The sequence below is a fragment of the Dermacentor variabilis genome, chromosome 2 (genome assembly GCF_050947875.1).
Source record: "Dermacentor variabilis isolate Ectoservices chromosome 2, ASM5094787v1, whole genome shotgun sequence".
NCBI lineage: Eukaryota > Metazoa > Arthropoda > Arachnida > Ixodida > Ixodidae > Dermacentor > Dermacentor variabilis.
The window spans coordinates 187,147,637-187,172,933 of NC_134569.1; the positions used below are offsets into that span (position 1 = coordinate 187,147,637).

The 25,297-nt window shown below is 48.8% G+C and overlaps 1 protein-coding gene across 1 annotated transcript in view; it reads right to left on the reverse strand.

Moving 5' to 3' along the window:
• Positions 1 to 25,297, reverse strand: part of LOC142570597 (uncharacterized) — a 128,087-nt gene that overhangs the window by 1,667 nt on the left and 101,123 nt on the right. Inside the window, exons 5-6 of the mRNA XM_075678967.1 lie at positions 17,732 to 17,866; positions 10,121 to 10,362 (exon numbers count right to left, since the gene is read on the reverse strand). Of these exons, the coding sequence (XP_075535082.1) occupies positions 10,121 to 10,362; positions 17,732 to 17,866 (377 nt within the window). The remainder of the gene's footprint in view (positions 1 to 10,120; positions 10,363 to 17,731; positions 17,867 to 25,297) is intronic.

Sequence of the window (25,297 nt, forward strand, 5' to 3'; positions counted from 1 at the left end):
GCATTTCCCTTCGCGCCATATCGTACATATCTTTCCTTCTAATTTCTTTCTTCGCATTCTTGTAAATCTTCATGGCCTTTCTTGTTTCTATTGTCTTCAATCTATTTACTGTCTCTGTTTCTCTCACTTTCTTTCTTATGACTCCTTATAGACTTTCAATCACCCTGCACAGTGTTGCCAACTTTCTTGACCTCTGCCACCAATTGTTCTGGTTGCGCTTGCGCTTCCCTAACTTCAAACGAGGCCCAACCCACCACACCCTGCGCTCCCTCATTCGTGGTTTTGCCGTGGGTGCCCAAACCCAACTGGCCTAGCGATCTATGCTTGGCGCTTGTCACGGCTGAAGCCCCACGTGGCGTCTACGGTGTGGTATGCGGCGGCGAGCTACCGCACCGCCATCCCCTTTCCGTTGAAGCTAGGACACATGTTATGGTCCGCGTAGTCTTTCAAGTGGATTTAAGCCAAGTGACTATGCATTCTTTTTGGTTGACAAGAGGGTGCTGCCATATGTATGCTAATTTCGAGGATATTCCTCCTAGTGATTGAAAGCTAACGATTGTAGCATCGACAATATTACCGTAGTTTCAAATAGCATTACGACAGTTTAGTAATGATAGCGCTCCAGATAGCTTTATAGTTGCTGGCTAGTGATTGGAATATTCCACAAACAGTAACACTCCTTTCATGCAATTCTCCCAAAGCTGGCGGCGAATGCAATACACGTTTATATTCGATGTAGACATTCCAAATGCAGCAATCCCTTATTTATCAAAAGAACTATTGCGACAGCATTCCGGGGAGGTTATATTATGTTCTGTGACTTCAAATCTATATATCCAATAAAAATCTGTTGCAGTGCATTTGGAGCGGCTTTTCTGCTCAAAAAGAAAAGTTTTGAAGTATGACTTCTTGTTAACTTCCTTGCACTTCAGTTCACTCCTCCTTTATAGCCATTTCAAAGAGAGGTATTAAGCAGCTTTGGCTAGGTTTCCAGCACGCTAATCAGCAGTTTTTCCTTGCATGTGGTTCCAACTCCAAATATCGGTTGCCTCGTGTGACATTGCTTTATAGTATTGTTATTGAAAGCTATATTATGTAACAAAACGATGGCATGGTGCAGAAGGTGCCTCCGTCTACAGCGCTCGGAGAACACAAAGCGCTATCGTCGTTACCACGGTCTGCATAGCTCATGCCTTGGGATATGCTAGAACACGTCGCACAGTTTACGTCGCAGCCAAGACTGGCGGTACGTCATGTGGCTTCGTACTATCTACGATACCATCAATGCGTTGGATAGTGACTCAACTATTCCGAGCATCCAACTATCGATAGTTCTTCGTCTCTACTTCCTCCTGACAAGGAATATCTGGCCTGTCTAATATGCACTTTCGTACTCGCACACTGAGCGTGAAATTGACATTCATACGACAAACACCACGAAGTCTCCGCGATGACGCATGTCGGAAAGGATGGGTATCTACGTTCTGTAAGGGACGACGCCGCCCCTGAGTAATAGTCAGTAGGCGCAAGTCCCGGCCAGCAGCTCCAGGCCATATCTCGAGAATTCCTCGTCGTCATCTCCTCTAGCACCAGCCGCAATGTCGCGGATCCAGTGGCCTGTGTTCATTCTATTCCTAGTCTCCGGAGCCATGTAGCCCTCAGCGGAGCATCATCATCAGCAGCAGCATCATCCTGGCTACGCGCTTGTGTCCCGTCCTTCATACTTAGTGGTTGCATGTGATTGCGCTGTAACAATTTTTATGTCAAGTATGCACCAACTCGCCCAGAAAGAAGCTTTAATGGCTACGCCCACTGCAGGGCAAAGGGCTCTCCCATACTTCTCTATACTACCCCGGTCACGTGTTTATTGTTGCCATGTTGTCCCTGCAAACTTCTTAATCTCATCCGCCCACTTAACTTTCTGCCGCGCCCTGCTGCGCTTCCCTTCCCTTGGAATTCAGTCCGTAACCCTTACTGACTATCGGTTATCTTCCCTCTTCATTGCATGTCCTGCCCATGCCCATTTCTTTTTCATGGTTTCAACTTAGTTGTCACTAACTCGAGTCTGTTCTCTCACCAAATCTGCTCTCTTCTTAACTCCTTAACGTTACACCCACCATTCTTCTTCCATAGCTCCTTGCGTCGTCCTCAATTTAAGTAGAAGCCTTTTTGTAAGCCTCCAGGTTTCTCCCCATAGATGAGTACTGGTAGGACACAGCTGCTATGCACTTTTGTCTTGAGGAATAATGGCAAAATGCTGTTCATGATCTCAGAATGCCGGCTAAACGCACCCCAGCGCATTCTTGCTCTTCTGATTACTTCAGTCTTGTGATCTCGATCCGAGGTCTCTACCTGCCTTAAGTAGATATATTCCCTTACCACTTCCAGTCCCTCGCTACATATCGTAAACTGCTGTTCTCTTTCAAGACTGTTAAACATTATTTTAGTGTTGTGAAGATAAATTTTTAGACCCCCCCTTTCACTTTGCGTGTACAGGTCACTGAACATGGATTGCAATTGGTTCCTTGAGTTACCAAGCAAGGCGATATCATCAGAGAATCGCAAGTTACCAAGGCTATCTCCATTATCTCTTATCCCAATTATTCACAATCCAAGTCTCGGAATATCTCCTGTAAGCACATTTTGAATAGCGTATGAGAGATCGTATCTCCCTGCCTGACGCTCTTCTTTAATGGGATTTTGTTGCTGTCTTTACGGAGGACTACGGTGGGAGTGGAGCCGTATAGATATCTTGCAGTATTCTTACATACGGCTCCTCTACAGCCTGATTCCGTAATGTCTGCATGACTGCTGAGGATTCGACTGAATCAAACGCTTTCAGGTAACCAGTGAAAGGTATATATAAGGGTTGGTTATATTCCGCACATTTCTCTGTCACCTGAATGATAGTGTGTATAAGGTCTATTGTTGAGTAGCCTTTCTGAAATCGTTCCTTGTCCTTTGGTTGACAGAAGTCTAAGGTGTTCCTGATTCTATTTGCAATTACCTTAGTAAATACTTTGTAGGCCTATTATAATAATAATATTTGGGGTTTTACGTGCCAAAACCACTTTCTGATTATGAGGCACGCCGTAGTGGAGGACTCCGGAAATTTTGACCACCTGGGGTTCTTTAACGTGCACCTAAATTGTGTAGGCCTATTATAGCCCTGGTCAATATTTCCCTTTCCAAAGGTGGTGGAGCTGGCCTGCGATGGCCTGGAATAGGGGTGTCGCGCCCCATCCGCGGCAAAAACCTTGCGCTCTGGTGCAGTGAACGCGGTGAAGCAGAGAGTGTTGGATTCGCCAGGGGGGGGGTGAGTAAAGACTTTATTTGAAAACAAGGTATTGACGGATGACCTTGTTGTTAGGCAGCCACGAGCCCCTGGGCCCGGGCGGCTTCTTCAGCTCTCTCGATGACCTTGGCCTGCAGGTCAGGGTCGGAGCTGAGCAACACGGCCTCCCACTGCTCAGTACTACTTATTTCGTGATTTGTGTGATTTTTGGCTGGGCACGACCACATAATATGGAATAGATCCGCTTTTTGCTTACAATGCTTACATGTATTAGGGTATTGGTCCGGGTAGTAGTAGTGATAGGCTACGGGGTTGGGGTAGGCGTTCGTCTGAAGTCGTCTCCAAGCTACTTCTTGTCGCTTGTTAAGCGATTTGTGTGCTGGCGGGTACACTGCCCTGGCTAACCTGTAGTGCTGAGTTATTTCCTGGTAACTGACCATGCGATCCCTCCCTGACCCTAGCGTGAGCCGTCCGGGTGCTCGGTTGGCGAGTCCTCGAGCGGCGGTGTGGGCGGCATCGTTGCCGGGTAGGGAGGAGTGTGCTGGTGCCCAAATGATCTGGATTGGTCGTGGGTGTTGGTTTGTGTCTATTATGTGTTTTACGGGAGCCGAGACCCGACCTTTCGCAAAATTGCGTACTGCTGCTCTGGAATCGCTAATAATGTAATGACAATGTGTGGAGGCTATTGCCAGAGCGATAGCCGCCTCTTCCGCTGTTTCGGAGCTTCTGGTGCGAATTGAACCACCAGCGCGTATTTGATCTGAGGAGTCCACCACTGCAAGGGACATACAGTTGCGTTCTATGTATTCTGCTGCGTCGACATAGACTACGTCTTTGAAGGAGTGGAATTTCTGATGTAGGGCTTTGGACCGCTCGGCCCTCCTTTCCTTGTGGAATTCGGGGTGCATGTTTTTAGGGAGTGGATTAATTTTGAGATGGCGCCTCTGATCGTGAGAAATGTCTACTTTAATGCTTTGCATCGACTCATAGTTGATGCCGAGATTCTGGAGGATGTTTCGCCCGGCGGCACTCTGAGCTAGCCTTTCGTATTGATATATAAGGTGCGCTTCTACTAGTTCATCGAGGGTGTTGTGCACACCTAGGGCTAGCAATTTAGCGTTGGCCGTTCTTATAGGTAGCCCAAGAGCCTGTTTATAGGTCCTCCGGATAATCCCCTCTATTTTCTCTCTCTCAGCCGCTTTGAGGCAGAGGTACGGGGTGATGTAGGTGATGCGGCTGAGAACGAAGGCTTGTACCAACCTTATGAGGTTGGCTTCTTTCATGCCAGAGTGTCGGTTGGCAATTCTTGAAATGAGTCGCATCGTCTGCTGAACGCATGCTTCCAGTTTATGAATTGTGTTGCCGTTGCGCCCGTGAGCTTGCATGAAGAGGCCTAGTACACGGATGGTGGTCACCACCGGGATCGCGCCTCCTCCGGCTCGCACAGTGATTTCTGGGGATGGCGCAGTGTCGGATTTGCGGTTTGTAGGGGCTCTGAGTAGGAAGAGTTCTGATTTTTGCGGGGAGCAGGCGAGGCCTTTGTCGGTAACGTACTTTTCAACCGTGTCTACAGCTTGTTGCAGCGTGAGTTCTATATGTCCATCGCTACCTTTAACCACCCACAGGGTAATGTCGTCGGCATACAGACTGTGGTGTAGACCTGGAATCTGATTAAGTTGTTCCGGTAATCTGATCATCGCTAAATTAAAGAGGAACGGGGATAAGACTGATCCCTGCGGTGTGCCACGACTTTCAAGAGGGATCTTGTCCGATTGTAGTTCTCCTATTCTTAGTTCCGCTGTGCGGTGGTTGAGGAAATCTTTGATGTAGTTGTAGGTCCTCTGGCCCACACCTAGGTACTGCAGATTCTCTAGTATAGCCTGATGCGCTACGTTGTCAAATGCCTTTATAAGATCAAGGCCCAGGACAGCCCGGGTACCATTCTTGGGTATGTGGTCCAGAACTTGGTGTTTAAGCTGAAGCATGATGTCTTGCGTGGAAAGTTTTGGACGAAAGCCAATTATGGAGTTCGGCAATAAGTTGTCCTCCGCAAAATTGTGGAGGCGGTTAAGTATAACGTGCTCCATGAGTTTTCCTACGCATGAGGTCAGAGAGATCGGGCGTAAGTTCTCGAGCTGTAGTCGCTTACCATGTTTAGGTATGAATATTATTTGTGCATGCTTCCACTGCGAGGGGATAGAACCTGTTTCCCAACAGCGGTTGAAGTACTCTGTTAGGACAGTGATAGATACGTCGTCTAGATTTCGGAGGGACTTATTCGTTATTCCATCGGGGCCTGGTGCAGATTTAGTTCGGAGTTTCAGCAAGACGGCTCGTACTTCAGCCTCTAGGATGGGTGCGTCTAGGTTAAGATTCTCCGGACCAGTGTATGGTTTCTGAGGGATTTGTGCATTTGTGCCTATGTACCGGGTTTTGAGCTCTGTTAGGAGCTCGTCGTTCGTGCCCTGGTATTGGTGAGTGATCTTATTGAGGCATTTCCTCTGCTCGGATTTACTCTTATCCGGGTCCATAAGGTATCGGAGGAGATTCCACGTTTTGGCTAGACCGAGTTGTCCCTGCATGCTGTCGCATACCTTTTCCCATTGGTTTTTGGTTAATTGCTTAGCGTATTCCTCTATTTCTATGTTAATTTGCGCGATGCGCAAGCGGAGTGTACGGTTTAGTTTATTCTTTTTCCAGTGGGTTTGCATGCTATTTTTGGCTTTCCACAAGTGCAGGAGGCGGCTATCCACCTCTACCAGACCATCGTCTTCAGAGATTTCCCTCGTGGCGCGTTTCACGCAATCTCTGAGATCCCCGATCCAGGCCTCGAGATCGTTTATATGCTCGGTGGCGGTTGTCTCCCGAATCTGGCGGAAGCGGTCCCATTCAGTGAGCGAAACTCGTTTGCCCTTCTTGCGGGGTGGACCCGCCTGAATGTGGATTTCTATGATATAATGATCGCTACCGAGGCTTTCCCCGGTATTAGTCCAATCATAGTTGCCTATGTTTTTGATGAAAGTTAGGTCGGGAGTGGTGTCAACACTGACACTATTCCCGATACGGGTGGGTGTCTGGGGGTCTGTGATGAGAGTCAGTCCCTGTTGTTGTGCTTCTAGCCAAAGATTACGACCTTTGACCACCTCTGTGTGGTATCCCCATGCAGTGTGGGTAGCGTTAAAGTCACCTAATAATAATATGGCCTTTTGTTGGGAGATTCTGAGAACCTTCCTGAATAGAGTTCCGAACTTGTGACGTCGGCACTTTGGGCTACTATAGACATTAAGAATGAATATGCTTTCATCCTCCTTACGTTTAGGAATGAGTTCAATAAAGACGTGGTCTATGTCGACTTCGGCAGCATTCCGGACATGGTCGCCCTACCCAACCTCGTTCTGAAGAGTGCATGCAACAGGTAGCCATAATGTGCGCCCGCCTACTTATTTGTATGTCACCTAAGGGAGGGAGACCTGCCAATCCCCTCAGGTGAACAGGTAACGAGAAGTCAAGTCCATAGCTGATTTCCTTTGAGCTACAATAGGCCTGTTCATGAGCACATTCCGTTTCGGGAGCAGCAGCTTGCAGTAATCTTGATAGGGCACGACACCGGTCCGAATCCGCTAAGAAAACTATTCGCCGACGACAACACCGCTGCCACCTCTAACTAGCTCCTCAGGTCCCGGAAATACAACTTGCAGAAACACTGGACAGCGCGCACCAGGAGCTCCACCATAGCCCTAGTCAATTTTTCTAAAGTATGCATACTGAACCGTAGAGGGATATAGCTGCTGCTAGAGATGGTGTCGGTGCTATCACGTTGGTGACGTCTACGCACCGGCGGTGCCCTGCTCCAAACGGCTGTGCTAGGAGCCACAGCAGTGCGTTGCAGACGGCGCACGCAGGACCCCGGACTTTTCATCTTCCAACATCAGGCGCCATGTCGCGGAGCACGGCTGTCGTTCCCACAAAGTATGCAGCCCTAGCAGAACACGCTGCCGTCGTCAGGAACAAGAATTACGGCAGAACTCATCTCACGATGACTGTCAATAGTAATGCGAATAGCAATCGAGCAATGTAGCGACATACCATATTCCTGAAGTGACGTTTATTTAACATGTGTACTGGCAATTCTGAGTTTTTCATTGTTTTGGCTATATGCCGCATACTCTGATATCGTCGCACTGTGCTATGCTTCTCGCTTACCAAGTTCCCCCATGAGCCTCTAGGCATGACTACGGCTGTATGACGCCGAAGCGTCGTCGATGGGATGGCGAAGGACGAACGATATCGATTGAACGACACAGATGTCCAACGACGATAGCATGACAACAATGACACGTTGATTCTGAAATTATAACGCTGGTGTCATAATCACAACATCACAATGGTGACATGAGGACAATGAGATAACGCCGATTGTATGACGACGATGGCGTGACGGCGGCAGTATGAATCAGGCTGTGAGGCCGAGATAGTTGGCATTACATGCTTAAGTGACTAGCGCAAGAATGGACCCGGGACACTAAAAAGGCGACACAGACAAGCGCTTGTTCATGTCGTGTTTTAGTGTCCCGTGTCCACTTTGCGCTAGTCACTACGGTACTATGAAGACGACGGGATGAAGAAGCAGGAATGGCGATAACGCTACGGCGAAGACGGCATGACGACAGCGGTATAACAACAAATGCATGATAGCGACTCTGTGACGACGAAGCAATCGCGACGATGGCATGTCCACGGCGGGATAACAAGATTGAATTACGACACCATGATTGTGATGAACAATGAATGACGTGAATGGATCAGCTGAGGTGGCATGACGACAATGCGATGACGATACCGCAGTGAGGACAATGCTGTAACAAGGACGTGATGATGATGGGACGACCACAACGGTATCACGACGACGGCATGACGAAAGGCGGATGTCGAGGTTTTATTGATGATGAAACGGCCGCCACAGTTTGCCGACGCCGCCATGACAACGAATGTAATATGGCGACTGTATGGCGACAATGCAGTGACGACGACAATGGCGCGACAACGTCATGAAGACAGTGGAATGATGACGAGTGCCTGATCACAATGGCATGACGATAACTATAACGCGAGACCTATATGATCGCGATGGTGTAACGACGATGGCATGACAGTCAAGTGATGAAGCTTGAATGGCAATGATTGCACGAAAATGAAGGCACTACGATGGTCTGACACTATAGGCACTATAGCAACTGTCTGACGATGACAGGATGACAAGGGCGGTATAATCACGATTGATTGATGACAGTATGATTACAGTACGATGAAGAAGAAAGATTGACGTCGACTGAACCACGAAGACGGTATGGCGAAGACCGCATGACGACAACGGGATGATGTTAATGAAGTGATGACAATGCTAAAACGAAAGCGTGAAGACAGCGGCATGACGAATACTGTGTGAGGATGATATCGTGATGACTACGGCATGAAAAGTGTGGAACGACAAAGTTGGAATGATGATGCAGGGACCACCACAGCATCATTTCCCCTAACACATTCCTAGTAGCCCAAGCTAATTCACGATTTGGACCACTGCGTATAGTGACGAACAGTGGCATAGCTAGGTCGTGCACCCGGGGCCCATAGGTCTTCGGTCCCCCCCCCCTCCGGGTGTTGCGGGCGGAAAGAGGGCTGTCTTCAGACGTATACTGGCCCCTAGCACCCGGGGCCCACGGCCCCCTGCCCCCCCCCCCCTGTTTGTACGCCACTGGTGACGAAGCAGTATGACGATAGTCGTGTCACGAAGCTGAAATGACGATGATTGAACAACCTCGATGGCATCACTATGACGGAGTCACAACCAATGCATGACGACTGTATGATGACGATGGCGTGACGACGGTATGACGATTGTTGGATGACAAAGCTGAAATGACGGTGGCGCAACGACCACAAAGGCATCACAATCGCAAGCCCATACCTAGTAATCCGGGCTGATAGACAGCTTGGACAACTGGGTTGGGATATCAGGCGCGACGACGGTGGCGTGACGAAAGTGAGATATCACGAAGCTAGAATGATACCTTCACGACGCATCACGACCACGAGCACATACCAGTATCCCAGGCAAGTAGACAACTTTGGCCAGTGAATCGGCGTAAGTGGATTATATTAGATAGATAGATAGATAGATAGATAGATAGATAGATAGATAGATAGATAGATAGATAGATAGATAGATAGATAGATAGATAGATAGATAGATAGATAGATAGATAGATAGATAGATAGATAGATAGATAGATAGATAGATAGATAGATAGATAGATAGATAGATAGATAGATAGATAGATAGATAGATTCAAAACGGCTGAAGTAGGCAAACACTGCTATTCGCATTAAAAGCGGCTTCGTTCGATTTGCGTATGACACAATCTGGTGGCTCTACAAAGCAATATCTCCATATCGATGAAAAACGGATATGGCTGTTGCCCGAAGAAGGCGTTGTTGGCAACAAAACATTACGCAGAAACTATTCAAAAGGGATAGTTCAAGATTCTGTGGACACATTCAGAAAAGTAAGTTTTTAAGTGCGGTTGGAGCTTGAACGGCTGTCATCGCTAATTTGTCCGACGTCACACTTGGCCGTCATTGGCTGTTTCCACATATAGCGTATGTGCCTTTTTGGGAATACGGTGTGATGCAAATCAGCTGGCAAGAATCCTGCAATACATTAAGGGACTGGGTCCATTCAGTTATTTCTAGCTTCTGTAATCTAGGGTTTGTATACTTGTGCAGCGTAGCACACTTTTCAAAGCACGACACGAGGCGAAGACCTACCGTCAATGTGCGAGACGGCGGCAGGCCTTCCCTGGCGGCCGTCAGATGCTCCAACACTGCCACTAGAACGACACCGCATAGCAGGACGCGCGCCTGAGTTGCGCTGGTCCCAAGCCAGAACGACAGCCAGGACAGAATCACCAGGAACGCTGTGGGGACGAAAGTGTCGACCAGGTGCCGCTGTATGCGCCTCCGGAACCGGATGTGGAGCCGTAGGCGTGAGTACTCCTCCCCCGTTGTGTCTGCGTTTCATACAATCAGGGGCCACTCCTAGTTTCTACTAATTGCGCAAAAGACCGTAAAATATCGAGTATACTACCTACTTACATCGTCAAGCTCAGATTGCATAGTGCTGATTCACAACCGTACACTCGCCCATTTGTTCATAGCATGACTTGCGGTGTATATCTCCGCAGCGTTTTATTTCTTGCGAATGTTTCGCTGCGCTATACACACAAAAATCAGGTAAAGAGTTTCAAAGTTACTTCACTGCATAGTAGGTTCTCATCACAGTTACGTGCACAGTGATGTTAAGGTTCTAATCGTATGTGTATTACCAAGCTGCCTTCCAGAAATTGACATTCTCCGTTGTATACCATACCTTCATACGTTGTTCTCAATGTTCTATCTTCTGACGAGCGTAGCGAGTCTTCATCTTGTGTGCAGTGTTACGAACGGCCTGCAAGGATACCAACCTACAAAATACTCCCTGCCAGCCGCAGCGGTGAAGTTGGCGATATTCGCAGAACCAGACCTTGGAACGCACCCGGCCCGCTGCGATGACTAGTTCTGGGAAAAAAAAAACAATACGCCGCATTCCCAAGCGAGCACCGCCACTATGGTTAAACGCGGTTGGCGGACGAAGTATTGTTCGTGGATTCGCCGCGATCGCCACGGCTTGTTTAAAAGTAGCGGAAATCCTGGGTTTAAGAGGTGCCTGCTCGGGGAAAAGCACCATGTCTCCGAGAACCCACTCACCTCGGCGTGGTCAGTGAAAAGCTGTGCGGAAGTGTGTGTAACCCTCCCCCTTAAAGGCCGGTCGGCTACGATGACTTTCAACGCTCCAAGTTTGTAGCAGGTTGAACGGCCGTTTTTCCATCACCTAGGGATCTAGGGAGGACGGAGTGTTTATACACCGTTTTTTCGTAAGCGCCGCCATATTTTGAACGCAGTGGCGCCGCCTATGAGCAGCGCCATACTGTCTTTAGTGAAAGCGGTGTTTTGCAAGGCATGGTATACACTCCGCGGTAGTTTCTGTTGTTTGTTATCGCGCGCGCGCGGTATATTTAGCATTACGTGCATCTTCTACACGTTTAACGGTTCTGTGAGACGTACTAAAGTGGTTTAAGTCGGTATAGCCGGACTTTCTGCTGGCATTACGGCGGACGGAGCTCGCAACTCGATGTGTGCGCGCATATATTTGTGCCTACTTTCAACCTCGGAGATCAATTGTGTATTTCTGAATGTTCCATTCACTAATGTGACCTTATTGCAGTATTATTCTCTATTGCTAAGCTGCGGTTTAACAGCCATGAAACATACGCGACGTTCGTAACAGCGTGGTACCGTTTTGGTACGATAGGAGCTGTGATGTTATACTTTGACAAGCGTTCAAATGTTCGCTGCAGGTTACATTGCGTGACTACTTCGTTCGATGGATAAATAAAATAGATTTGCCCCTGAATGAAATAGTTTCGGCAAGTAATATCAGCATACCTTACAGTCTGAATTAAGCTCGACCAGCAAAGGGACTGCCTACGAACTGCGCGAGCGTCCTAAGCTGTGGCAGGTGCTGGATTACAGATATCTTTGTTCTATATACCGCGTGGTCCAAGCATACGGCATCAGCGGTTATATATCTATAAACGTTGTGCGACGTGACTATGCGAGGTCGTACTGCGGCGTTAGCCCGTTTTCTCTTGCTTCTTCGAGAAAGAGGATGATAATCGATTTTTTTTTCGGTTCTGTTCGTTCCGTTCTCTACGACGCACTAACACATGTTAAGGAAATTTTGTCCTCAAAGATAGCCATCGCATTCTTTTTATGGGATCCCTCTCATATATTATAGCTGTACACAGGCCAAAAAGGCAATGCCGAAGCGCACAGCTTACGTATGCATCGTGCTCGTTCACCAACCGCAGTGATCGCCGTGTTGAGCAGAGCCATCGGCCTCATGCAGGAAGCTAGCGTAGACATATAGTAATTTCCAGCCTACTAGACTTGAAATGAGCGAGAACGATGCCGGTGCATCACAGATATTTGATAGCGCCTGCCGCTTAGATGTTCCGTGGTTCCCTTAGGTTGGCCGTGCACGAGCATGCGCTCTTATGCTTTATGTTTTACTCCCTACGCCAAGCGATCCGACAGTGAGCTAATTTATCATTTAACTCTGGTAATACAGAGACACCGGTTTTCTTTGTTGAATTAAAACGGATATAAGCAAAATAGTTCGCAACACATACACACACCGCGACTGATCAAGCGCGTCAAATTTTTGCGCCCCCAAGACACATTTCCACCTAATGTAGTTACAAATTCACCGAAAGGCTTCCCTGACGACCTTATATGAACGGACATGACGTAAATTTCACAAAGTACGATATCTCGAAATCTTTTCGCAGCACGCGACAGCAATACTTTCAAGCAGCGCCGCGCCTGATCTCCCAAGCCAGAGAGGAGGAAAGGTTCTCCGTGTGCCCTATCCTCCTCGTCCGACGAAAAGTTCCATAAGCAGCCGTTTTTCGGCTGCTAGGGTGTGCTCGTGTTCGAGAAGCAGTGCGCTCGTGCTCGACAACGAGAGTGCTTGGAGCTTGGAGCTCGTATGCTGTATGCTTCGTCTTGCGTGCTTCATTTGGGAGTCACGCTAGACTGTCGAATGTAGCTCTTGTTTTAATGTAAATATGTAAATAAATCCCCTACGCCTAGTTCCTCCCAAGTTCCTCCCTACGATCCCAACTCTTATAACTGGATAGCAGCTGCGAGTTCGGCCTACGACTCGTAGACAGCAATGAGAGCTCACGGACTTTAGGACATGGTGACCGACCGGTATCCTGATCAAGTTGGAGGCGACTTGGGATTGACCACCTCTTACAACTGACTGGACACGGCGGAGAAGGACTGGTGATATGGTGTTACTTGAGTGGGTAAGGGTTTGGTTTTGGGTGTACGATTTACCAGGCTTCAATTTCTCTGTGTTTGTAGATTTGAACCGCCGGGGATCTTTTACTTGTATTCTGATTTGCGCGGGTATCCCAGCAAATACTGTGTGACAACAGAGCCAAAGCTTAAAGTAGCGACCATGGTCCTATTGTGTTTGACGAGAGCTGACCTGTTGTGGTTGTGTGAAGAAGTCGAGGTAGACGTAGAGGAGGACTTGACGGAAGCAGAAATTCGTAAGACGATTCTGCAAAGGGGCAATGATTTGAAACTCATCGAACATCTTGAGAAACGAATTCTAGGCAAAAAACGGGAACAGGAAGCAATTAGGCAAGAACAAGAAGAAATGACGCAAAAACAGGAAGAAGCTAGGCAGAAACTGAAAAGAATTTCGCAAGAAAAAGGCTTAACAAAAGTAACGAGCCAGTACGTTGCCGCATTGAACAAAGCGATTCAAAGATTGTAGCAGGAAATGAAACGAAGTCAACAGCGGCTTGAGAAATCTGTAGGCTGGACGAAGCGAAAGTGGAAGGAAGTCAATAGCAGATTTTGGTCGAAAGCCCAGAGACGGAGTAGCACCTGCGAGATAGCAGCACGTTCATAGGTGAACTCGAAGCGCTAGTAGCTAACGAAGCCTTAGTGGCAACAGGGGCCGTTAAAGGCCGTAGTGAGAGCGACGAGGTGATGCGCCAACAGAGCACTGTAGAGACAGCTAGACCAACTGTGAATGAATTGGAACAGTCACTGCGCGTGTGCGTCGCTTGTAATGTTAACGAGGTTGTTAACGAAGTACAGAGTACTGGTGACCCGGCAGACGCAAGCACCCGTGTCGAGTCAGATCTGCGTGCTGAAGTGAAGAGCCAGTTGGACGATGCAGTTGAGGGTAGTTCGCAGGATTGCGAGCTCCGTAGCTCAAGGGAAGACAACTGCATTGTTCAGAGATCGGTGCAGCTCTCCGCCAGTCTAGGTAGCCCAGTGAGGGATGATTTAGTTAAGAATCATTCGGACTGTGCGCGTGAGACAGCGATCTAGACCGATGAGCTGTGTGCCGATGCACAGTATGAGCTGAGCAATGCAGTAGAGGGCAGTTCGCAAGAGCGCGAGTTGGATAGTTCAAGTAAACACTGCCGCATTGTTCCAGAGTCGGTTGAGCTGTCCGCCAGTCGAGGCAAAGAGAGAGTTGATTTAAATGATAATCACTCAGACTGTGCGTATAGGAGAGCGATCCAGACCGACGAGATGTGTACCGGCCAGCACGAGGCGCGAGAAGGCGGCATGAAAGTGAGTGCGAGGAAAAACCGCCGTAGAAAGAGGCCCCGTAAAGATTGGAATGCGGTAAATAAAGTAGCGCAGCCAAAGATGGCGACAGACGCAAAAAGCTAGGGCGTGAAGAATAGAAAGGTGCGGTCGTCGTTGACGACGTTGGCGCATCAAGCACGTTCAAGCCCTCGGTCAAAAAGAGACCGAGAAGCATGCTTCGCGCGGACGCGGACAAAGGGCACGGGGCAGTTAAGTTCCTCGTCGTTCCATCGTTCTTTTCGAGGTGCAGCATGTAGTGCGAATGAGCGCAAGGTGGCAAGACAAGGCTAGACGGTGGGGAGTCGCGACGTGGTCAATCGAGTTCGTGATGAAAGCGTGGCGCCAGGACGCAAATTGGCAGGAGACTGTAACGCCTTGAAGGAACTGATAGTGTGTCAGCCCTTTTGTTGTTCCTGGGTAGCCAGAAGAGCTTTCGAACCGCGGCGACCTCGTGTACGGCTCAAAAGTATGCGTCAGTTGTAAACGTTTGAAGCGGGAGGCCAAGAGAGCTTCCGCAGAAGGAAAACGTGCTGTTTTGTTATCTTTTCGAGCATTTGAAAATTTTCGCGATTTAAGACTAAAGATTCTTTTAATCTGTAAGGGATGAACTACGTTTGTGTTTTCGTTTGAGGAGGAGGAGGAATAAACTTTTATTGTAGAACCAGCACTTTATGATGGCCGGGCCTAAGCCTCCCACGAAGGGACGTCGAGGGCTTGCCTCGCCGCCGCCTCGCGGGCGTGCTGTGTCGCCCAGGTTTGGTCGTCGAGGGCGGAGCTCCGCAGAGCCTCATGCAACCTCGACGAGAGAGTCGTGGTGTCAGTCTGGGTGTACTGTGCTGGGCACTCCCATAGCATATGTGGAAGCGTAGCCGGGTGAATTCCACAGCACCGGCAGTTGGGGGTAGTGTAGACGTCCGGAAATATAAGGTGGAGGCGGGCGGGTGAAGGGTACGTGTTTGTTTGTAGTAGACGCAGGGTGAGAAGCTCCGAGATTTGAAACATGCTTTTTAGGTAAACCTTTAGTTTCGCGAGCTGTCAATTAATGAGTAGATAGGCTTTCTTTAGTTTTGTGAGTAACCTGAAGATCAAGGTTATCGGTGAGAGGCCTATGGTAACGCGCGTGAGTATTAGTTAACCTTCTTTATTTTTAGAAGACTTTTAGAATTTTCTAAGGTTAAGCGCGTGGGTTTTCAGTTAGTGCATAATTATCACTGAGAAGCGTTCTTAGGTCCATTAGCGCGTGTCCTGTGCGCACGGAAGGAAGCAATGTTTATGACTTGGTTGCTCGTGTGTGTTGAGGGCGGCCGCGTTCTGACTTCTCTAGTAAGCGTGCGTGGAACTAGTTATTGGAGGACGCATTTTAATGGTTCTGCGCAGTGCGTAAGTTACGCAAGTTTAGTTGTTCATTTAAAGTACGTGTCCTACATGGACTAGAGAAAGAAACGAAAGTAAGCGTAATGAAACATTTGCGTACGACGCAAGTGCGCGTTCTGAAAAGGGACCACAAAGCTAGCGCGATTGTGATTACGTACCTGTGGAGTTGACCAAACTGTTCTGTGGCACCAGTACGTGCGATAAGTACGCCACTGCGATAGGGTAAGAACAGGCTGTTCGTGAAGTTAGGCTGCTTAAGTTGTGTTCGGGCATTCGTGATTGAGAGCCTTCGGTTTATTTCTGCCACTGTTCTGCGTGAACCTTTGCTTTTGTGCAGCACGACAGTCAGATCTGGTTAAACTCAGGGGGAACGTTAACGCTCGCTTTGGCGGCACAAAATTATGGAGTCAAAATTTGGGGTTCTTAGTTGAGAGGCTTACATTGAAATTTTGATAGGAAGCCTGGTGGGTTACCAGCTGATTCCGCGCGTTTGCACGCTGAGTGCTATTGTGTTGCCGGGATCGACTCTTCCGTGCCGGTTGTTGTGAGATGGTTTAAGGCATTCCAAGTGCGCAGGGATTGCAGAGAGCAAAGCCATATTCTTCTTCGCCAGCCATTCTCTTCCTGCCAGCGGTTGGCAGCACTGGCCAGTCGCGATTTTCCGGGCCATGGAGGAGCAGTTACGAATGGCCTGCAAGAATACCAACCTACAAAATATTCCCTGCCACCCGCAGCCGTCGGGTTGGCGATATTCGGAGAACCAGACCTTGGAGCGTGCCCGGCCTGCTGCGATGACTGGTTCTGGGAAAACAACAATACGCCACGTCCCCAAGTGAGCGCCGCCGCTATGGTAAAACGCTGTCGGCGGACCAAGTATTGTTCGTGGATTCGCCGTGATCGCCACGGCTTGTTTAGAAGCGATGGAAATCTTGGGATGAAGAGGCGCCTTCTCGGGGAAAAGCACCATGTCTCCGAGAACCAACTCACATCGGCGTGGTCACTGAAAAGCTGTGCGGAAGTGTGTGTAACCATCCCCCTTAAAGGCTGGTCGGCTACGATGACTTTCAACGCTCCGAGTCTGTAGCAGGTTGAACGGCCGTTTTTTTCTCACCTAGTGATGTAGGGAGGAGAGAGTGTTTATAAGCAGCAGTTTTTCGGCTGCTAGGGTGTGTTTGTGCTCGAGAAGCAGTGTGCTCGTGCTGGAAAAGAAGAGTGCTTGCAGCTCGTATGCTGTATGATTCGTCTTGCGTGCTCCATTTGGGAGTCACGCTAGACTCTCGAATGTATCTCGGGTTTTCATGTAAATATATAAATAAATCCCGTACGCCTAGTTCCTCCCACGTTCCTCCCTACGACCTCAAACTTTTACAGCAGTTGGCCAGATCTTGCTCGAATTTCTTGCTCCTCCCAGCAACGCTGGTTTAGGGAGCTGTGCTCATGTTCGTATATGATGGTGGATGGACTATAGGTGGTAATACGCCAAGACGTTGCAAATTGTTCTGGGGAACATGATTCCTAGAAACCCAGTGGCCTACTCTAAACGAATTGTTTCTCTGTTGGGCGTGAACGATGTGTCGAAATATTCCTTAAAAATGAATTAGACCATCTGCGTACATTTAAGACGACAATCGGTCACTGCACTCCAACACGTTAAAACCGAAATACTGCGCTTCCCGTAAAGGAAATAGTGCTGCGGACAGTGTACTCTTCGAGCTTCAAGGAAAAAATATTATTCAGAGAAAAGTAAATACGAAAGCTTCATGTATATTGAGAAGCGCTCACCGTCATTTTCATTGCTTGACACTTGATCAGCTTCGGAGAAGGTAACGTGGTACTCGGGCACACGAATTCGATCATTGAATAAGTAGATATTAGCCTTCAACCAGGAGTAGTGCAGGATTTGTTTAGGGTATGCATCTGTAACAGAAGGAGTAGACAGAAAAGGTAAGGGGGAGGGGGTGTAAACTACTTCCTGTAGTTTATCTGCTGCAGGGTGCGACCAGCAGCCTATGCGTTATGGCAGTAGTTTAACGCATGAAGGGCCCTTAGTATTAGTGTCGTAATACCGCGTTCTATTTGCCTAAGGAGAAATCAAAACGCGGTTGAGAAATTTTCCAGAGCCCTTCGTTATACGACAACGCTTTCACTTAATTGCCCCGTTTTATCTCCGCCATGTTTACTCCCGGGAAGTAAAGAACATTATTTAAACTTTTAAAACTGCTTGACCTGGTATAGATAGCCAACAATTTTTAGATAATGTATCAGCAGATATCTCATCAATTCTCGCACTTATAGTGTTCGGGCCTTTCCATGGTCGTTCACGAAAGGTATGATATTCGCACTTTTCCAGAAAGCTAGGCAGATAGAGAGAGAGAGAGAGAGACACGCAAAGGAAAGACAGCGAGATTAAGCACACAACATCTCCGGTTGTCTACACTGTAGCGAGGCAGGAGTAAAGGGATGCAATACTTGACAGAAAAAGAGTACGAAAAGAAAAGAAGAAAACAGGCTCACACAATACACAGCTGTTATTGTGGGCGCTGCCACAGTCTGCGAATGCGTTACATGGTGTTACACAGCGTCAACGTCCCACCGATACATACTACTCCACAGAGTGCGCAATCACTACTTGCCACACAGTGTGATGTCATTTCAAAAAAGCGGAAGTTTTGCCCTGAACACGAAGGGTCGATTGCGATAACAAACTAGTAGACAGCTAAACGAAGTAAGGAAAGTAGGTTTATCGGCAGTATAAGCATGGAAACATTCGCTTAATAGGTGAATTAAGAAGCGTGGCTTCAGCGCAGCTCTCAAGCAAACATGGCCACATCACACTCGGTTTGTGCGGACACTAGCTGTCAAAATGCTGGTGTGAGCAAGCACGACATTAGCAGCGAGCGAAGTGACCTTCGGACGGTCTATCGCTTCAACGCAAGAGCAGCGAGAATACAGCACGAAGAAAAATATGAGCCGCCTGCATTTCACTTTCAAGTTACGTCGTGCGCGGCCGTGCAAAGTACGCACACGTTGGCAAAGTCGAAGCCGCCCCCCCCCCCCCACACACACCCCCTCTCGCGTTGTATACATGCTTTACTCCACATATGGCGCGCGAGACTGAGCCTAGGTGAGCCGTGATCGTCAGAGCCCCATGCGCCCGGTTGCGAAATGCGCAGTTGCTGCCGAAGGGCAACAGCGCCCCACTCCTTCCCTACCGTCCCACTGCGGCCTTTCGCGCGACAAAAGACGACGCGTTTCCTCTCCGTTTTCTTCCTTTACGCGGGCCAGACGGCGAAGCTGCTTCCGTCGCGTGCTTTCACTCGCACGTACAACATATAACGCGCGGCGACGGCGTTATCGCCCTTGGATTTTATACGGTGCATCACGGCGACTGCAGAAATGCGCCTAGAGTGTCCATATAATTGCTATTACGAAAACACAGCCGTGCTTTCATAGCGGCTCGCGCTGATTTTCGTGAAGGGCAATTTGAAAGGAGGAGGAGACAAAGGAGAGGAAAGACAGGGAGGTTAGCCAGTGTAAGTACCGGCTGGCTACCCTGTGCTGGGGAAAGGGGTAAAGGGAATAAAAGGAGAAAGAAGAAGAGGGAAAAAATGGAAAAAAAAGAAAATTCGCACAGTAACGCGAAACTACGCGCTACAACGTTCAAACGCGGTCGCACAATTCGCATGTCCTTAAAAACTTCAACAAAGCCCTTAAGGCCTTGAGTGCCGAAGCCCGTCTGGAACAATGTCCTAGAGCTTTTTCTTCTGTAAAGGAGCGATTGTCGGGTTTTGCGAGAGCGGTCACGAGCACTTTTCTTAGCACTGCGTAACGGGGATAGTCACATAGGAGGTGTTGAATCGTCTCCTCGCAGCCGAAGGTGTCACAAGTAGGGCTGTCGGCCATTCCAATGCGGAATGAATATGAGTTCGTGAATGCCACGCCGAGCCACAGGCGGCACAGAAGTGTTGCTTCCGCTCGTGGCAACCCTGGTGGTAGGCGGAGTTGCAGACGTGGATCCAATTTGTGGAGACGTGCGTTCGTGAAATCACTGGTGTTCCACAGATTCTGCGTAAGCTCGAGGGCGAGGGAGCGAAGACTTGTGGCTGCATCTGTTCTTGACAGCGGTATGGGTATAATCTGGGCACCATCATGAGCCGACCGGGCAGCGTCATCCGCACTGTCATTTCCTGAAATTCCACAGTGACCCGGTATCCACTGGTAGATGATGTTGTGTCCCTTGTTGATTGCGTGATGGTGGAGCAGTCGGATGTCTGCGACTAGTTGCTCATTTGATCCATGGTTGAAAGGGGACATCAGACACTGAAGAGCTGCCTTTGAGTCACATAAGATGGACCATGAATGTGATGATTTGTGAACAATAAACTCCAGAGCAGCACGGATAGCTGCGAGTTCTGCAGCCGTCGATGATGTAATGTGAGATGTCTTGAACTTGAGGGTGACGCACCCTGCGGGAATCACCACTGCTCCAGCTGATCTATTAGAGGATACAGGACCGTCTGTGTAAACGTGGATGCGTCCTCTGTGCTGTTCATGTAGCACTGAAAGCACGCTTTGTTTGAGGGCGAAAGTTGACATCTCCGTTTTCCTTTTGATACCGGGAATAACAAGAAGAGCCTGGAGTGGATGGAGGCATCACAGCGGTTGAGATGGTCGTGCTGCAGGCGTGAAGTTTGACGGTAAAGTTCCATGGTTGGCGGCAATGATCTTGCTAAACGGTGAACGAGGTCGAGCGGCAGGAAGGGAGGCGAGATGATGCGATGGAAGTCGGGCGAAGTGCCTGATATGCATTCTTAAAGTGTCGACTTGAAGATACGTGTTGATGGGGTGGTCATGCGCGATGGCTATTGTTGCTGCCGTGGACGCACATCTGGGAAGACCAAGGCAAATTCGCAGAGCTTGCGCTTGTAGAGATTGGAGGGCATGGAGGTTGGTCTTGCCGGTCCCACCCAGTACAGGTAAGCTACAGCGCAGGAGACCGAGGAACAGTGCGTCATAGAGTTGGAGCATCGCACTCACAGACGCACCCCATCACTTTCCCGCAAGAAATCTCAGCACGTGGGTTATCATGACTAATTTCCTTTTTAGGTAGGAGATATGAGGACTCCAGGAAAGGTCTCGATCTATTATCACTCCCAGAAAGCGGTGCGTCTTCTCGTAGGCAATTGGCTGTCCATTAATTCTGATAACGTACGGTTTCATTGCTTTACGCGTGAAAGCGACTATAGAGCACTTCTCGCAGCACAGCTCCAGACCTCGTGCTCGACGATAACCTGATGTTAGTGTGGCTGCTTTTTGAAGTCTGGCGCGCACCTGAAGACGCGTCGCTCCTGATGACCAAATGCATATATCGTCTGCATAGATCGACACATGGACGGATTCCGGAAGGGTATAGAACAGGTCGATGAGCACCAGGTTAAATAGAGTGGGGCTCAAAACTCCGCCTTGTGGTACGCCTCGGTAGGTGTTGCGTTGTGATGACGCACCGTCCTCTGTTTGCGCTAAGAATGACCTGTCCTTCAAGAAGCTGGATATCCACCGAAAAACAAAGCCGCCTAGGCCGACCTCACCCAAGGCGTCCAGGATGGCTTGATGGGTTACGTTGTCATATGCGCCTTTAACATCCAGGAACATCGCCGCTGACAGTCTCCTGAGGCTTTTTTCGTGCTGAACAGACGAGACAAGATCTATGACGTTGTCTATAGAAGAGCGTCCACGTCGAAAGCCTGCCATAGCGTCAGGATATAACTTGTAGTGTTCTACATACCACTCTAGACGCGTCAGCACCATCCTCTCCATCACCTTTCCTAGACAACTGGCCAGAGCAATCGGACGATAAGACGCCACGTCTAGGGGTGATTTACCTGGCTTGAGCAAAGGCACAAGGCGGCTGGACTTCCATGCAGCTGTAACTTCTCCTTCACGCCATGAATTATTGTACACGTCTAGAAGTGCATGCCGGGCTGTGTGACCGAGGTTTCCAAGAGCTGCGTATGTCACCCCGTCAGGCCCAGGCGATGAGGAACGTCTGCACGCTGCCAACGCCGCCTGCAACTCCTCGATGGAAAACAGATTGTCCATACGAGAATCCCGCGAGATTGGAACATCACGGGGATCACGTATAGCGAACGATGGCGGTAGACCAGCAACCTTGATACAGAAGTCCTCCGCTACGTCGATCTCTCTGCGACCTTGGTAGAGAGCCAGGCATTTGAAGGGGTGGCCTTGTTGCGGTGATGTTCGAAGACCACGCACTGTTCTCCATATATGTGACAGGGGTTTATGCGGATCAAGGGTATCACAGAAAGTTTTCCATCTTAGAAACTACAGGGAGTTGATCCGACGCTGGATCTTCTTCTGTTTTCTGCACGACAGGCGTCGGAGCTGTGCGACCCAGAGCACCGTGAGCATACGGCAGCGTTTGTGCAAACCGCACTAACGTGCCCTATCCTTTGACACTTCCTGCACTGCAGCGGCTTTGGCACAAAAGGCCGTACAATGTGTCGGAAGTGACCGACCTTGACGTGGGACGGTAGGCTGTCTCCTTTGAAAGTTAACTTGACACACTGCGAGTTTCCCAGGCGACGGGCTTGCAATATGGCAATTCCCTCTGTCGCCGGCTTGATGAGTATATGCAGGTCAGCATCGCTTATGGAATTATCTACGTCATACACAACGCCGGCCGTAGAGTCACGATGGTCTTGTTTATAGCAGCGTACGTTGATGCTATCCAGAACCTTAACGTTGCTCAGAATGTCTAGAGCGCTGCGGTTTGTGACATCTATAGCGAGGAATATAAGCAACCGTTATATATAGCTTTCATTGATTACGAGAAAGCGTTTGATTCAGTCGAAACCTCAGCAGTCATGGAGGCATTACGGAATCAGGGTGTAGATGAGCCATATGTAAAAATACTGGAAGATATCTATAGCGGCTCGACAGCCACCGTAGTCCTCCATAAAGCAAGCAACAAAATCCCAATAAAGAAAGGCGTCAGGCAGGGAGACACGATATCTCCAATGCTATTCACAGCGTGTTTACAGGAGGTATTCAGAGACCTGGATGGGGAAGAATTGGGGATAAAAGTTAATGGAGAATACCTTAGTAACTTGCGATTCGCTGATGATATTGCCTTGCTTAGTAACTCAGGGGACCAATTGCAATGCATGCTCACTGACCTGGAGAGGCAAAGCAGAAGAGTGGGTCTAAAAATTAATATGCAGAAAACTAAAGTAATGCTTAACAGTCTCGGGAGAAAACAGCAATTTACAATAGGCAGCGAGGCACTGGAAGTCGTAAGGGAATACATATACTTAGGGCAGGTAGTGACGGCGGACCCGGATCATGAGACGGAAATAATCAGAAGAATAAGAATGGGCTGGAGTGCGTTTGGCAGGCATTCCCAAATCATGAACAGCAGGTTGCCGTTATCCCTCAAGAGAAAAGTATATAATAGCTGTATCTTACCAGTACTCACCTACGGGGCAGAAACCTGGAGGCTTACGAAAAGGGTTCTACTCAAATTGAGGACGACACAACGAGCTATGGAAAAAAGAATGATAGGTGTAACGTTAAGGCATAAGAAAAGAGCAGATTGGGTGAGGGAACAAACGCGAGTTAATGACATCTTAGTTGAAATCAAGAAAAAGAAATGGGCATGGGCAGGACATGTAATGAGGAGGGAAGATAACCGATGGTCATTAAGGGTTACGGACTGGATCCCAAGGGAAGGGAAGCGTAGCAGGGGGCGGCAGAAAGTTAGGTGGGCGGATGAGATTAAGAAGTTTGCAGGGACGGCATGGCCACAATTAGTACATGACCGGGGTTGTTGGAGAAATATGGGAGAGGCCCTGCAGTGGGCGTAACCAGGCTGATGATGATGATGATGATAGCGAGGATGTTCTTACGGCCGTTGATCCTTATATCTTTGACCCTGAACAGATGCCTCGAGTGATACTGATGTGGCTTGGCGGTTGATCCGGTTTAGATTGTCGCTAGCAGCCACAGGCACATATAAAATGGTGAGGTCTGATGGCTTTCGCGTCGGGATCACAGTTGCCTTACTTGTGGAAGGAGACGTCCTGACGAGCCTTCTCTTTGCTTTGTGCTTCGCTACGGGCACGAAGTCGCTGTCATCTGAGGTTTCATCACTGGTCCCTGAGTAGATCACAGTGTCCTCGCTGTAGGTGTCACTCGGGCGACTGGACCGCTTTCTCGGTGCGGTCGCTGTTGACGTAGAGGGACCAGGAACCTCTCCAGGCGACTCCACGTCCATCGCCGTAGTTAAGGGAGTGGAGTCTCCCACAAAGTAGCTTTAAATTCTCAGAGACAAAAAGGCAGCGTTCCACACAGGGCAATTTCAAAGAATGCCCTTATACGCGAGTGGGCGCTTGTCCAGTTTGTCTAGCGTGGCTGAGAGAGCTGCTCTTTGCTTGCTGAAAGAAGGGCACTCGCAAAGAAATTGCAAGATCGTTTCGTGGCACCAGCAGCAGAAACAAAGAGGGCTATTGGCTATTACGATTTAACAGAAGCACGCATTTGAATATGCTACTGCAAGCCGTAGACGGACAATAAAGATGCACTCTTGTCGAGGAAGGTCGGGCGCTGAACGGAGCTGTACATTAGAGCTCCCGCTATGAAGGCGTGTACTTGTGAAGTCTGATGAACGAAACTGGACCAACGTTAGGAAACTCGCAAGCGTGGAAAGTATTTCTCTGGGTGCGATCTCGAAATGGGAATGGCAACGCAGTCTCCTTTCCTCTATCCCGTTCTTCAGCAATGTAATAAAATATTGTAGCAGAAGTCATCATACGATGACTGTTGACGGTAATGCTAATAACAGTCGAGAAATGCAACGACAGATCAGAATCTCGAGGTCACGTTTATTTAGCACATGTAGTGGTAATTATGAGTTGCTTCGGCCATAGACTAAAGCACCAATAACAAAGTGGGGACGACTTTGTTATGTCACTCGTTTGCCAACGTAGCCAATGAATAATGAGATGTCGATAAATTATGACGATGATATAACGACGACGACATGATCACAATAAGATGACGATGGCGTGACGACAATGGCATGACGACAACCGGATGATGACGCGATAAGAACGACAATGGCACGAGCAAGACGGCATGACGTAGACGGTATGGCAATGGATGCGGGAGAAACCGGCCGGTGGTTCCTCAGTGGCTATAGTGTTGGGGTACTAAGCGCGAGGTCGCGGGATCGAAAGCCGGCCACGGCGGCTGCATTTCGATGGTCGCGAAATGCGATAACACCCGTGTATTGGATTTAGGTGCACGTTAAAGAACCCCAGGTGGTCCAAA